We start from the raw sequence: 16,078 nt of genomic DNA on the forward strand, positions 1-16,078 counted from the left end.
TGTGTGTTGTGCTGGTATGAGTGGATCAGACACAGCAGCGCTGCTGGAGTTTTAAACACCGCACTGTCACTGCTGGACTGAGAAGAGTCCACCAACCTAAAATATCCAGCCAAAAGCCCCCGTGGGCAGCGTCCTGTGACCACTGATGAAGGTCTAGAAGATGACCGACTCAAACAGGAGCAATAGATGAGCGATCGTCTCTGACTTTACATCTACAAGGTGGACCAACTAGGTAGGAGTGTCTAATAGAGTGGACAGTGAGTGGACACGGTATTTAAAAACTCCAGCAGCGCTGCTGTGTCTGATCCACTCATACCAGCACAACACACACTAACACAACACCACCATGTCAGTGTCACTGCAGTGCTGAGAATCATCCACCGCCTAAATAATACCTGCTCTGTGGAGGTACTGACCATTGAAGAACAGGGTGAAAGCATGTTAAAAATTAAATCTTGAGTTTTGCAATTTAAATGTCTTTAATGCCTGTATAGTTTTATAAGTAGCATTATTTTAGTGGTAATAATTGTCCAGTGATTGAGTAGTAGCTGATTCTGGGTGGTTCACTGTGGTACAAAAAAATTCATGACAAAGAATTAAAGAAAGAAACACTTAAACAGTGAAAAATAAAATAGTTTGATTTGAGTTAAAAAAGTATCCAGACAATAATTTACTACTCTTCCAATCCACTGTACATGAGTAGAGATAGACTTTAACTTCATCTATTAATATTTTTTTTTAATTACACTGATATTGGCTGTAAATCTAGAAATGTCAAACATAAATCTTGCTATGTTGTCGAGATGACTACATGCACATCACTAGATGTTCTATGCAAAGACTACATAATCTATGAACAAGTAAGCTAAGCTAAATTTAAACATTTTAATGTGATTTATGGACTATTACTGCATCTTTTGATTTTACATAGATGTATATTAAACCTTTTTTGTTTAAAAGTAAGATAATCTGTAGATTAGCTTGAAATAATTACATGCCCTTTAATGGTAATATAAATGAATTGTAATTAACTCAATGTTCTTGCAAGGTCCCCACTAATCACATTGGCATTTGTGTGTTTTATGCTAATATTATGTAAATGAGGTCCCCATTAGTCATATTTATAAGATTTTTCTAAGTCCCCACTAAACACGGTCCTGACATGACTTCTTAAATTCTGATGTTTGAACGCGTGTATGAGCTAAGAAAAATCTGTTTAGTGTGCCTGATTTTTTTCAGCCCTCTAGAGGCTGTAGAAAGGGTGGTCCCCGCAAGTGATGTTCATAACATTGGTCCCCATCTGACATGAAAACGCGTATGTGTGTGTGTGTGTGTGTGTGTGTGTGTGTGTGTGTGTGTGTGTGTGTGTGTGTGTGAGAGAGAGAGAGAGAGAGAGAGAGAGAGAGAGAGAGGCAGCGCGAGCGAGCGCGAGAGGGATCAGTTTCTATTGTTTCCGTGTAAACAAGAGGATACTAGAATTCATTATGGTCTATTTTATTCTATTTTTTATATAAACGATGGTGTGGAGAAGCGGAGCAGTTAAAGCCGTTCAGTCGGTCAATATGAAGCCGGTTTAAAGAGAGACAAACCGGGACAATCCGGGACAGACATGGAGGCAACCGGATGATCCCAGGTAAGCTGCTTCTGTATCAGGGACAGGTAACTCAGCCACAGAGCCAAACAGCTCAGCTCTCTTAATTACATGTATATTTAAAAAGTTTGTTTTAACTTAAATTTGCAGTTTTTAATCCAGCACGGAATAATCTAACCACACGTTCCGATTTACTTTGTTACTTATGAGCCATTACAGAAATAGGCCTATATGAAGTGAAAATGGAAACTAGTCTCTGTAAAGTATCTGTATAACAAATGTCAGTCTAGTAACTGCACCAAACTTACACAAATAAACCAAAGATGGTCAGAAAACAGGTCAGATGGTCTTTGTCTGGTCGTATAACCTAACAAACACACATCCAACATGCGACACTGTATGTAGTTATGAATTTGTTGCTGCCAACATACCCAACAAACACACATCCAACATACAACTGTGTATTTAGTTATTAATTGGTTGGTGCCAACATACAACCAATATACAACTTGGTAGTACTGGACTAGTAAGCAGAAGGTTGCTGGTTCAAACCCCACCACTGCCAGGTTGCCACTGTTGGGCCCTTGAGCAAGGCCCTTAACACTCAATTGCTTAGACTGTATAATGTAAGTCGATTCGAAGAAAAGTGTCTGCTAAATGCTGAAATGTAAATGAAACACATCCAACATACAACTGTGTATTTAGTTATTCATTGGTTGGTGCCAACAGACAGCCAATATACAACTTTGTAGTTGCTTATGAATTGGTTGGTGCCAACATACCCAACAAACATACATCCAACATACAACTGTGTATATTTAGTCATGAATTGGTTGGTGCCAACAGACAATCAACATACAACTTTGTAGTTGCTTATGAATTGGTTGATACCAACATAAAATACAGACAACCAACATACTAGTTTGTATTCAGTTATGAATTGGTTGGTACCAATATACTCCACAAACTCACAACCGGCATATAATGTCTAAAACTGCCCGTCTAGTAACTGTACCAAACCTACTAAAATAGGCCTAAGATACCAACATACAACTTTGTAGTTGCTTATGAATTGGTTGGCGCCAACTGTTTAACAAACAGACAGCCAACATACAACTTGGTATTTAGTCATGAATTGGTTGGTGCCAAAAGACAATCAACATACAGTTTTGTAGTTGCTTATGAATTGGCTGGTGCCAACATACCCAAGAAACACACATCCAACATACAACTCGGTATTTAGTTATGAATTGGTTGGTGCCAACATTATATACAGACAACCAACATACAACTTTGTAGTTGCTTATGAATTTGTTGGTGCCAACAGACAACCAATATACAACTTTGTATTTAGTTATGAATTGGATGGTGCCAACATACCCAACAAACACACAACCAACATCTTGATTGATTTTTACAGTGACCCAGGCAACACAAGCAATGCATCAAAACAAAACACAAAACGAAATATACTGGTCCCACTGTGGTTTACAAGACGTAACATAAAGCCTCCACAAAGGGGTATTCATGTACAAGTTAATTTTGTGTTTATGTCATGTGCCTGTTAAAATTGGGTTCGATCCCCAGGCAGGGCGGTCCGGGTCGTTTCTGTGCGGAGTTTGCATGTTCTCCACGTGTCTGCGTGGGTTTCCTCTGGGAGCTTCGGTTTCCTCCCACAGTCCAAAAACATGCAGCCAGGTTAATTGGAGACACTGAATTGCCGTATAAGTGAATGGGTGTGTGTATATGTGTTTGTGTGTATGCGTGTGTGTGTGTGTGTGCGTGTGTATGCGCGTCTGCCCTGTGATGGACTGGCGTCCCGTCCAGGGTGTTACTGTGTGCCTTGCGCCCCCTTCCCGTACTATCTATTTGAACTGAATATATTGTTCTTCGTTAGGTCTGCAGTCCAAAGAAACCTGATGTTTAGCTGAGAACCTGGTAATCCCAGAGTCGTCGAGATACGAGAAGGTTCTGCAGTGGAAAGTCACCGGCTGCCACTGAGAACCGTTAACCTGAGAAAGAGAGAACGGTTGCAGGTGTCTAATCTGTCCAAGTCTTGATCACTGAGCCGGAGGTCAGAATGATGTGAGACATAAGAGGAAAAGCTGGATACCAGCCCTGCTTAGGATTGTGTTATGAGAATTATGGGTTGTGGGACAGAGCTGAATACATTTGAGGGAAGAACAGGTGAAAGGTGAAGCGGTTTCTTTTGGTCAGCAGCAGTGTGAAGCTTGGCGACCTAGGTGGGAGTGCTAGCACCCTAATTGGTGATTTAATTAGCTCTTAAATAATGCAGCTGTGCTCGATAGCAGCAGGCCAGCCACTTACAACTCACCGAGCTCAAGAGGATATTAAAAACCCGAACCAGATGAAATGGAAACAACATTCTGAAGTGCTGAAGTGTGCAAAAAAAATAAGCATCCGGAGAGCCGGCTTGCTACACCTGAGCACAGCTGTGATGCCTGTGAAAGTGCAGATGATACCAACACGTTATTAATGTGCACGTGCAGAGGATGCAGAGGAACTGCACTGAATGACGATGGTGCAATTCATTTTTGTTCATAACATCAGTTTGTTTTCTGCCTCTTTTTCTATTGGGCATCGCACAGAGCTGAAACAAGATAGGGGAACAATAGGGATGACTAAAGGTGGTGACAAATTGGGCTCTTGAAGTGAAACGATGTGAAACAGCACAAGCTATTGGTTAGGCTGCAGGGTAATAAAGGCAGAGAGTGTCAAAAGGCAGAGCAGAGAAGGGACCAGCTTTGATTTTCCATCAGGTGAACCCGGCCAGACAACAAAACATCAATAAAGTTCGACTGAGAAAGTGCTAATGAGAGCAACAAAAGTGTATTGGGAAAAAAAGACCAAGATTAAGGAAGGAATTTAGAGACGCAGTGAGTATGTAGGTGCAGTTGTGTGGTGCATAGTAAAAGACCAGAGCAGCTTCTATATCTCATTTATTTTCCTTAAGCCCTGCAGTAACCTGAGACACATGTACACACTGATAACCTGTCGGAATATGAAGAGCAAAGTCTGCTTTTGGAAGCATCGATTTATCTGAGTTTTACTTCCCTGGACCTTTAGCCTTGTCCTGCAACATTCAAACCTTGTGTTTATCTTCTTCTTTAGATAAAAAATGATGAGTAAAAGATGCCTGTTTTCATCCTCTATTGCTTTTTAGGGATGTAACGATACACTCTTCCCACAATGCGATACGATTCATGATACTGGGTTCACAAGACGTTTTTTTCCCGATTTTTTAAACAAAATGAAATGAAGTAAAAAAAAAAAAAATTTTGTATTTGTGATTATCTTTTATTTATCCAAATAATGAATGCCCTTTTATTTCTGAGGTAGGTACAAACTATGCAAAACAATGCTGCACATTTACCTTTTTGTGTAAAAAACCTGAAATGAAATAAATCCCACATAAAATAAATACATAATACAAATAAAGAAAGTATGCTCTCATAAATACATTTAGTTGGAAAATTCCGAACCTGGCAACCCTGTAGTGACGTCAACCAGGCGAGCTGAATGGCGCCAGCACCCTCTGCTGTTTAAAGTAAATATCAATTCATTATACATGTAAACCGATTTGAATCGTTTTCTTGTGGTGCATCGTTACATCCCTATTGCTTTTTCATTACCAAGTATCGGTGCCTTTTAGTGTTTATTGATACTATCCTTGTTTTGTATGCATTATATGTTTGTATTATCTTATTATTATTATTTATTTTTACATTTCTTTCAATTTTTCATCATTTGCAGGATCCTGGTCAGGTTTGGGACGGGTCAGGTTTATCTGTGTAAAGCAACGTTGCACACAGATAAACCTGTGCAGAGATTAGCATCCTGTCTGACTCCTTACTGATGTTTGTTTGTTTGTTATTAGGATTTTAACATCATGTTTTACACGGTAGTTACTCATTACACAAGATTCATCACTTCTCAAGGTTATATCGAACATAGTCATGGACAGTTTTGTATCTCCAATTCACCTCACTTGCACATCTTTGGACTGTGGGAGGAAACCGGAGCACCGGAGGAAACCCACACGGACACGGGGAGAACATACAAACTCCACACAGAAAGGACCCGGACCGCCCCACCTGGGGATCGAACCCAGGACCTTCTTGCTGTGAGGCGACAGTGCTACCCACTTAGCCACCGTGCCGCCCCCATAATGATATAAAACAACCTCCTTGTTTAAGATTATAATATCAGTAATTCACTCTATCATGATTTGAATAATATAAATGCATAAGAAGGTGTGTGGAGCTTGGGTGGAGCGTCAGTAAATTAAACTAACCCAGTAAACTCTGTGCTATTGGCTACTCAGGCACTTACATACAACATGAGTGCCTATGATTGGGGGTTGGGGTGGCTGAAGCTGCCTGGAGTGTGTTATTGCATTCCCCCCAGTAATTCTGGGGACACCGGACTCACTGTGATTTTTACCAGGATACAACATCAAAATAAAATAAAATGAAAAAATCGATATGCTTGTCGATTAACAGTTGACAATGGCTTCTGTGCCGGTTAGCGGTTAACCAGATAATTATTGACATCCTTATTGGCTAGACACCGCAGCACGGTCAATATGTTGTTAATTATCTTGTGCATTTTATGCTGTCACATCCCAGGTGGAGCTGTCCTGGTCCTTGTTTTGTCTGCATGGGTTTCCTCTGGGAGCTCTGGTTTCCTCCCACAGTCCAAAGACGTGCAAGTGACTGTGTTTGACATTAAAAACATGAATCTTGTGTAGCCAGTAACTACCTGTCCTGTCATGAATGTAACCAAAGTGTGTAAAACATGACGTTAAAATCATAATAAATAATAAATATGCGGTTACAAGGTAATCTTGCCCTTGTAACACTTCTTATTTCAAGCAACATGCTGCGTTCTGTATAAAAACACTAAACAGCTTCTTCTAACATCATCCAGGCCTAGAGTAAGACACAGAGATACTCTTCATGGTCTGCTTCCTGCAACCAGCCAGGGGGGAAACAAGGCATCGGCTGTTGCGTGGTGACCAAAAACAAGAAAAGACTTGTGCTTTGTGAATGCTTCCTATTCAGCGACATCTCCTGCAGCCCTACAGAGCCTGACACCAAAGCATAATGCTTCAATACGGCTCAGACTCTGAACCCGGGCGGCTCCGATACTCTGCACGGATCTCTGAGGAGGGGTGGAGTCTTGTTTGTCTTTCTGAGTGAGTTTAACCAGCAGCCCAGGAAACCTGACGGGTATTTAAACGTGGAACTTCCGGGTAAACATCATCAAAACATCATCATGATGAAAACTTGTCCATAACTAAGCTTGTTCAGGCTGCGCTGGGATTGTTCTGACTTTCAGTGTGGCGAACCCTTTATCAGACCACATTTATTTTCCTGTTTGATTGCATGGATTGCTGCTAATTATTAACCAGCATTCTGGCATTCTGTCGATGAGTAATACCCATAAAACCACTGTAAGGACCGTACTGATAGCATGAATTACCGTGTGGCTGCATTTACAGTTCAGGCTATTTTAGGGCCGTTGTACTGGCATGTTTAGTCCAAGACATGCTGTCAGCAACATGGATAAAAGTGATTAATCAAGGCGCCCAGGTGGCGCAGCGGGGTGTTCCGCTAGCACACCAGTGCTGAGATTCTGACCTCCTTGGTTTAAAACTCGGCTTTGCCACCGGTTGGCTGGGCATATTTGGCAGCAGACACATTTCTGCTAAGGTGGAATGACCGGACTATGTGGGTGGAGTCTTCAAACACTGGGTAAGGATCCTGATTAGCAGATAGAGAGGTGCCTGTGCAGAGTGCATGGGTGAAAAAGGTTTCCGCTAATATACCCCCAGCAGCGGAAGACAAATTGACTTCACTAAATTGGGAGAAAATGCATTAATAAAATTGAAAAAAATGGTTAGTCACTATTAGTCTTATGGGTACATACAGAGGGAAAAAGCAAATGCCTAAAAATAATAAATATCAGTCAACTTAACTTACAGTCACACTTAACCTTTTCACACTGGACTAGTAATCAGAAGGTCACTGGTTCAACCTGCCAGGTTGCTGCTGTTGGGCCATTGAGCAAGGCCCTTAACCCTTAATTGCTCAGGCTGTATACTGTAACTGTAATGTACGTAAGTCGCTTTGGATAAAAGTGTCTGCTAAATGCTGAAAATGTAGAGCCTGGATTCAAACCCACAACCTTTTGATTGGTAGTCCAAAGCTCTACCCACTAGGCTTCCACTGTCCTTAATGAAACTTAGAGGTTCCTGGAGACAAATAAATGACTAATTAATCATCCCTAGTGCAAGATGGAAAGAAATGTGAACCTGTAGATGCTGACTAGACAAGAGACCTTTTCGGACCATTCTGGGATTTCATGCATGAACAGCCTCACAGCATCTCGTCATACCTGGTTTAAGGTCTGGACTCAAGTATCTACTTGACTGACCTGTGTATGATGTACGTTCTCTTGTTGAATCATTTACTTTTATTACTGTTCAGGTGACGGAGCTCTGCACTGCACTGATCCTTGATTATGATTAAATTCATAAAAACCTTCTGATTGACTTAAAATCTCAATGCCAGAGGGGATTCATCTGACCACAGGCATGCAGATTTTGGCAGAGCACCACTGCTGGGTGACATGTGCTGTGAATGCGTTTGAGAGTGGTGAATTCTGCTGAATCACATTTCAGAACAACAAGGGATTTCTCTCACTGTGGTGATGATTGTGTGTGTGTGTATATACAGGGGTTGGACAAAATAACTGAAACACCTGGTTTTAGACCACAATCATTTATTAGTATGGTGTAGGGCCTCCTTTTGCGGCCAATACAGCGTCAATTCGTCTTGGAAATAACATATACAAGTCCTGCACAGTGGTCAGAGGGATTTTAAGCCATTCTTCTTGCAGGATAGTGGCCAGGTCACTACGTGATGCTGGTGGAGGAAAACGTTTCCTGACTCGCTTCTCCAAAACACCCCAAAGTGGCTCAATAACATTTAGATCTGGTGACTGTGCAGGCCATGGGAGATATCCACTTCACTTTCATGTTCATCAAACCAATCTTTCACCAGTCTTGCTGTGTGTATTGGTGCATTGTCATCCTGATACACGGCACCGCCATTGGATGCACATGGTCCTCCAGAATGGTTCGGTAGTCCTTGGCAGTGACGCGCCCATCTAGCACAAGTATTGGGCCAAGGGAATGCCATGATATGGCAGCCCAAACCATCACTGATCCACCCCCATGCTTCACTCTGGGCATGCAACAGTCTGGGTGGTACGCTTTTTTGGGGCTTCTCCACACCGTAACTCTCCCGGATGTGGGGAAAACAGTAAAGGTGGACTCATCAGAGAACAATACATGTTTCACATTGTCCACAGCCCAAGATTTGCGCTCCTTGCACCATTGAAACCGACGTTTGGCATTGGCACGAGTGACCAAAGGTTTGGCTATAGCAGCCCGGCCGTGTATATTGACCCTGTGGAGCTCCCGACGGACAGTTCTGGTGGAAACAGGAGAGTTGAGGTGCACATTTAATTCTGCCGTGATTTGGGCAGCCGTGGTTTTATGTTTTTTGGATACAATCCGGGTTAGCACCCGAACATCCCTTTCAGACAGCTTCCTCTTGCGTCCACAGTTAATCCTGTTGGATGTGGTTTGTCCTTCTTGGTGGTATGCTGACATTACCCTGGATACCGTGGCTCTTGATACATCACAAAGACTTGCTGTCTCGGTCACAGATGCGCCAGCAAGACGTGCACCAACAATTTGTCCTCTTTTGAACTCTGGTATGTCACCCATAATGTTGTGTGCATTGCAATATTTTGAGCAAAACTGTGCTCTTACCCTGCTAATTGAACCTTCACACTCTGCTCTTACTGGTGCAATGTGCAATTAATGAAGATTGGCCACCAGACTGGTCCAATTTAGCCATGAAACCTACCACACTAAAATGACAGGTGTTTCAGTTATTTTGTCCAACCCCTGTATATATACTGTATATATATATATATACATATATATATACCGATCAGCCATAACATTACAACCACCTCCTTGTTTCTACACTCACTGTCCATTTTATTAGCTCCACTTACCATATAGAAGCACTTTGTAGTTCTACAATTACTGACTGTAGTCCATTTGTTTCTCTGCATGCTTTGTTAGCCCCCTTTCATGCTGTTCTTCAATGGTCAGGACTCTTATAGGACCACCACAGAGCAGGTATTATTTAGGTGGTGGATCATTCTCAGCAGTGCAGTGACACTGACATGGTGGTGGTGTGTTAGTGTGTGTTGTGCTGGTATGAGTGGATCAGACATAGCAATGCTGCTGGAGTTTTTTAAACATCTCACTGTCCCTGCTGGACTGAGAATAGTCCACCAACCAAAAATATCCAGCCAACAGCGCCCCGTGGGCAGCGTCCTGTGACCACTGATGAAGGTCTAGAAGATGACCAACTCAAACAGCAGCAATAGATGAGCGATCGTCTCTGACTCGGTAGGAGTGTCTTAGGAGTGAGTGGACACGGTATTTAAAAACTCTATCAGCGCTGCTGTGTCTGATCCTCTCATACCAGCACAACACAACTGCAGTGCTGAGAATGATCCACCACCCAAATAATACCTGCTCTGTGATGGTCCTGTGGGGGTCCTGACCATTGAAGAACAGGGTGAAAGCAGGTTAAAAAAGTGTGTAGAGAAACAAATGGACTACAGTCAGTAATTGTAGAACTACAAAGTGCTTCTATATGGTAAGTGGAGCTGATAAAAGGAACAGTGAGTGTAGGAACAAGGAGGTGGTTTTAATGTTATGGCTGATCAGTGTATCTGTGATATCTGTGTTTTAATCTTAATTGTAATATTCACACTTTAAAAATGACCATTTTATTTAACTAGATTAATCGAACAGCTTATTTGTCCATAATAAATCCATTGGTTAACCATTAACTACCCTAGAACAAATCACCTCTAATCTCAGAGTAATAATTGAAACACCAGCAGGAAGTCAAGATGTTGATTTTTTGGACTGTGAAAGATTAATTAATGTTTAACAAAGACTTGATATATAAAACTGTGTTACTTACATAAGTGGAATGTGTTCCCTTAAAATTGTCATGGATAAAAAACCTCCATTATTAAATTCAGAATCAAACATTGTGAGCAGAAATGTTGTGCTGTACAGTCAGAACCCAAACGCAAAACTATAAAGCTTCATTTTCAAACCTATTGTGCCTAGTTCACACTACACGATTTTTGCCCTGATTTTCGCTCGCCGACTGGTCGGCGCTAGATTTGCCGGCCTGGCTCTCAATCGCTATGTGTGAAGTACTCAACAACTCGATCTGAGCGGCTCGCCGAGTGCTCGGTGACTGATGAAATATATCTAGCTTGTCAAATATCTGGATCTGAGTTGCACGACTGGCAGTGAGTGCTATGTTGAACAGCCAATGAGAACGCAAGATACGGTGTGAGGGGAAACGCAGGAGAAGAGTTGTATAAAGGTGGGACAGGGGCTTAATATAGTTTATATCAGAAATACATCGGCGCACACAAGTTTTACAGTATTTCTGACCTTATCGTTCTCTACAAAACACCCACGCTGCATTGCAAAAATATTTATTAACCTCCAACTCACTATAGAACAATCCATGCTGGTCGTGTTGCCAAATCCACTCAAATTCATTTATTTTTCCCGATTACAAGAGATCCAGTCGTGTAGTGTGAACTGTACAGCGACCTGACCACTTGGAAAGTCGTGTAGTGTGAACTTTATCAGTATTTAGTATTTATTAGTGGGGCATTAGTAAGGCCCTATTTACTTCACGATTGTAAAAATCATGTCACCGACCGTGAAACGAGCCTTTTCCGTGTAATATGCAATTTACTGTGAACTTCAAACTGTAAGGTTTGTGTTTAGCGATTTCATCTTTTTCATTCATGTTCCATTCAAGTGCCTCACATTTACTGGTTAATCTGCACTATGAGGCATCTTAGCAATCCTACCTCAATTCAGTAAGTCAAAATGTCCAAGATGTCGAAGTGTAAAGCAGCTAAAAACACGACTCGGGTAACTGAGTTTGGAAACTAACAACCAATTCTGTGGACACAGAGGGGGGCGTGTCAAAACACGGACGAGAATTTTCGGACATGAGGCCTCGCACCGATGCTGACCGTTCTAGGTTTACATTCAACCATGAAGGTAGCTGTGCTGTGTATTGTAGCTTCAATTTATTCTATCATTCAATTTATGAGTGTCATTTAATGCCCGCCGTGAAATGTGACGTTTTTATTTAAAAATCTGTGATTTGAAAAACGAGGTTCATGAAACTAAGCAGATTTTCCTGTGAATTTATTAGAGCCCTACCCATTAATGATTTAGGTGAACGTGTCACAGAGAACACATGCTCGTCCAGATTTCACTGAAGCAACACAACCGATCAGGTCTGATTTTATGAGCACCTTGCTTTAATTTTCATCTCGTGTACGCTAAAGAGTTTGATTAAACTCTTCAGCTTTATTTGTTAGCATTGTCCGCTCCACTCGTGCTGGTAATTACATCAGGTCTGTTTTACAAAGTGCTGCACGATGATGACAAGAGTCTATAGAGACTTAATTAACTTAATTACCATGTGCTCATGATAAGTTGTAAAAAACAATTATAGTCCACAAATAGGAAAACGCACCCACTGGGCCTTGTGTTATTCATGTTTTGTTAGCACTTCCTCTCTGGCAGGCCGGTGATGTGCTGTAGTGAGTTGTAGTTTTGAGAGTAGAGCTGAATATCTGACAGGAAGCTGACTGCTGACTGTTCCATTAAAGCTGCTGACAGGATTATAATGACAAGCTGTCTGTCCTGCAACCTTTGATGCTCACAGAGACCAAAGGGAGAGAAAATTGAATGTATAGAGCAGGAAGGGTTCATTTTTCTTTCTGTACAATACACGCTTTCAGCACATAAAGATAATAATGATAATAAAGATGAAGCGCTAAACTTTATACTAGACAGTTATCTACAGATGCTCTTAACACAACTACACAGCATGGTCCAACATTTGTCTTTTGGTTTTTCACCAGTTCACAAGGTTATATCGAACACAGTCATGGACAATTTTGTATCTCCAGTTCACCTCACTTGCACGTCTTTGGACTGTGGGAGGAAACCGGAGCTTCCGGAGTAAACCCACGCAGACACAGGGAGAACATGCAAACTCCACACAGAGAGGACCCGGACTGCCCCACCTGGGAATCGAACCCAGGACCTTCTTGCTGTGAGGCGAAGGTGCTACCCCCTGTAATAGTGTAATAGGCCTTTTTGTTAACATACATTTTAATAAGATCTTTAGAGGTTTAAATGTCCGTTATAGTCAAACAATGTAAACATTTATCAAAAGTATGTGGCCGCTTTCCTAATTTCCTAATTCCAGAAGGTCCTGGGTTCGATCCCCGGTCCGGGTACTTTCTGTGCATGGGTTTCCTGCGGGAGCTTCGGTTAATTGGAGTCAGGTTGATTGGAGACACTGAATTGCCCTATAGGTGAATGGGTGTGTGTCTGCCCTGCGATGGACTGGTGCCCTGTCCATGGTGTTACTGTGTGACCTGCGCCCATTGAAAATCTGTGATAGTCTCCAAACGCAATTTACCGCTAGACCACCCAAAGACCAATGTGTGTAAAATCAAATGTATACAATAAATGATATGCCCCCATCTTTGTGGCAGCAGTTTGTGGGAAGTCCTGTCCTGGTCCAGGACAATTAAGTGTCTCCAATTAACCTGACTGCATGTCTTTGGACTGTGGGAGGAAACTGGAGCACCCAGAGGAAACCCATGTGGACACGGGGAGAACATGCAAATTCGACACAGAATGTACCCGAACCGCCCCACCTGGGGATCGAACCCGGGACCTTCTTGCTGTGAGGCCCCTTCCACATCCTAGTCTTACGAATGCTATTTTTGTCTCCAGAGGAGTGCAGGCTGTTATAGCTGCCAGAAAGGGCAGTCAAATCTACATTAATGGCCATGAATTTGAAATGCAATGTCCAACTAGGTTATGGTTTAGTGTTTTATATAGTGTTTGCCAAATCTAGTAGCTGTGCCTAAGATAGGCATCCTGTTCTTCAGTATGGTCAAGGCAGTGGTGAAAAAACACGTACACAAACACATCAGTTATCATTAATTTTATATTGATAGCTAATTAGGTCGCAAACCAGAAGTCCCCGAGTAACCATGGCAACCAAGGCCCTTAATTCTCAGTTTCCAAGCACCATGATTGGACTTGATTATTTTTATTTTCATTTGTTTGCCACTTATAGTGAAAGTTTCTGTCATACAAATTAATATCACTTCGAAATTAATTCCAACCCTCTCCTCTCCACAGCAGCTGTGGCTCTCTGTCGGTCCTTGACGTCGGTGGCGTTCCAATCCACTAATTAAGGACGACGAAGGATGTCAGAGCTAGATGACTTCCCTCCCGGTCATCACGGGGGCCCCCAGCACCCGGACCCATCCCGAATTCAGCAGGACCTGCTGGAGGAGCAGGTGGAGCTGTGGTGGTTCAGTGAGCCACGCAAGTCTCTGCTCTGCTACAGTGCGTCCGTTGCATTGGTCGTGGGCTGCGGTGTGGGCGGCGTCGGTCTGCTGTCGAGCACCACCAGCCTTTCGAGCGAATGGCGCCTGGGTGCAGGCACGGCGCTCTGCCTGCTGGCGCTGGCTGTGGTCCTCAAGCAGCTGCTCAGTTCCGCAGTCCAGGACATGAACTGCGTGCGCAGCCGGAGGCGCATCGACGCGCTGAAAAGTGGCGGCCTGTCCGACGTGCTCGTCATGCTCCTCACCGGGATTTCGCTGATCATATGCGGAGCCGTGCTGCTCAACGTGGCGATGGCGTACCACATGCCCAAACCTGGCCAGGCTCTTAATGACATGTTTATATCCGGAGTGGTACTGCTGGCGGGTGGAGGGATCACGGTGGTGGCCGTCGCTGTGTATTCAGCCGTGGTGTTCCTTTTGAGATGGACGAGGCCTGAGCAGAGCCTGAGGGACAGGGTGCTGGGTATTTTCACCATTTCTGGGCAGATGCGTGGTCGGAGGGAGACGGCATCAAGCCTGGCACAGCTCATATGATTGTAATAGTGCACATCGCTGCTCTTTTGGAGGAAAAAAAGTATATGCTGCTTGAACATATTGTAGAAACCCTGGAGGATCGTGTCTACAAATGGATCTTCATTTTCTACAGATCTGCAGACCTGCCGGAGGGGATCGATAATGAAACACAGCCACTAGTGAACTAAACTTTGCACATATTGATTGATGAATGTATGAAACTGCGGCAATGATAGTACAAAACACAGTACACTGTATTATTATTACATTTCATCAGCTTTCATTTTGATTTGTAGAATGATTTCACTGTGGTCTACCGACGTAGACATGACCCAGTGTGTAGACCCTAGGTCTGAACTCTGATTTGACTTATAATTCCTTCTCACGTCTTCAGGTGAACACATAAAAGCTTCAGAAAAAGTCACTCACTAAGCAAAGGCATCCAAAGTTGCTACCCAGTTCCTGAGTGATTAGCGGATTGGGTAGATAATTAAATTTGCTGCTGTGAAAAGGCAGAAGCTAACATTCATGATACATTTAGAACGTGACAGTCTTGGGATTCCAGTTATTTCTGCAGTTGTTCATTTTCTATGACTGAATGTTGCACAAATTTCTTTTTATAAGATTATTGTGGGGGTTCAAACATTCTACTGGATCAAGATTATACTTACAACAACAAGGTGTAATTAAAACTTGTTTAATTTCATTTAAACAATTTGGAATGGGCTCCTGATTTCTCATGATTATGACCAACTTTAGCTCTCTGTGCCCAAATACTGAGGGCTAGTTTGGCTGTACAAAATAAAAAGTACATGAGAAACATACTTAGGTCTTCTTGGTTGATAACTGTTATGATGCTGAGAAAAAAATGTGTCTCAGTGGTCATATGTGGGACAGTGGTAGCGTAGTGGGTAGAGCTTTGGGCTATCATTCGAAATGTTGAGTGTTTAAATCCTGGCTCTGCCATGCTGCCACTGTTGGGCCCTTGATCAAGGACGTTAACCCTGTCTGCTCCAGGGGCGCTGTACAATTAGTGACCCTGCGCTCTGACCCCAGCTTGTTTGGAAGCTTGATATGAGAAGAAAGAATTTCGTTGTACTGTAAACTTGTATATGTATACATGACAAATAAATGCATTCATTTATTCATTCATTCATATGTAATCCAGGAACCACAGAGACACTGAGGCTGTGGTGATGTAAAGCTCACATGACTCTGGGAGCATCAGACATGTTCCAGCAGCTTTTAATTCATAGCAGACCTGTTTATTTTTTCACAAATGTTAAATAACATGTTCAGATTTTCTGCACGGCCGAGCTAATAATCTCTGGTGCTGTATGTCAATTTTTGACGCAGCACAATTTTAGAAAA

The 16,078-nt window shown here is 42.5% G+C and overlaps 1 protein-coding gene across 7 annotated transcripts; it reads left to right on the forward strand.

Moving 5' to 3' along the window:
- The first annotated feature begins 363 nt into the window (after positions 1 to 363).
- On the forward strand, positions 364 to 15,851 carry LOC134317230 (transmembrane protein 125). 7 transcript variants are annotated; one of them, XM_062997995.1, is made up of 4 exons: positions 364 to 1,633; positions 3,489 to 3,676; positions 6,542 to 6,866; positions 13,986 to 15,851. In XM_062997995.1, exon 4 carries the CDS (start codon positions 14,054 to 14,056, stop codon positions 14,726 to 14,728), a length of 675 nt encoding a protein of 224 aa, XP_062854065.1. In that variant the 5' UTR covers positions 364 to 1,633; positions 3,489 to 3,676; positions 6,542 to 6,866; positions 13,986 to 14,053; the 3' UTR covers positions 14,729 to 15,851. The 7 variants fall into 7 exon arrangements, with proteins under 7 accessions (XP_062854065.1, XP_062854067.1, XP_062854068.1 ...); XM_062997997.1 differs by having other exon boundaries at positions 6,542 to 6,809; XM_062997998.1 differs by having other exon boundaries at positions 6,542 to 6,809; positions 13,989 to 15,851.
- The last annotated feature ends 227 nt before the right edge of the window (positions 15,852 to 16,078 follow it).

Source organism: Trichomycterus rosablanca, chromosome 6, assembly GCF_030014385.1.
Source record: "Trichomycterus rosablanca isolate fTriRos1 chromosome 6, fTriRos1.hap1, whole genome shotgun sequence".
In the NCBI taxonomy this organism is placed as follows: domain Eukaryota; kingdom Metazoa; phylum Chordata; class Actinopteri; order Siluriformes; family Trichomycteridae; genus Trichomycterus; species Trichomycterus rosablanca.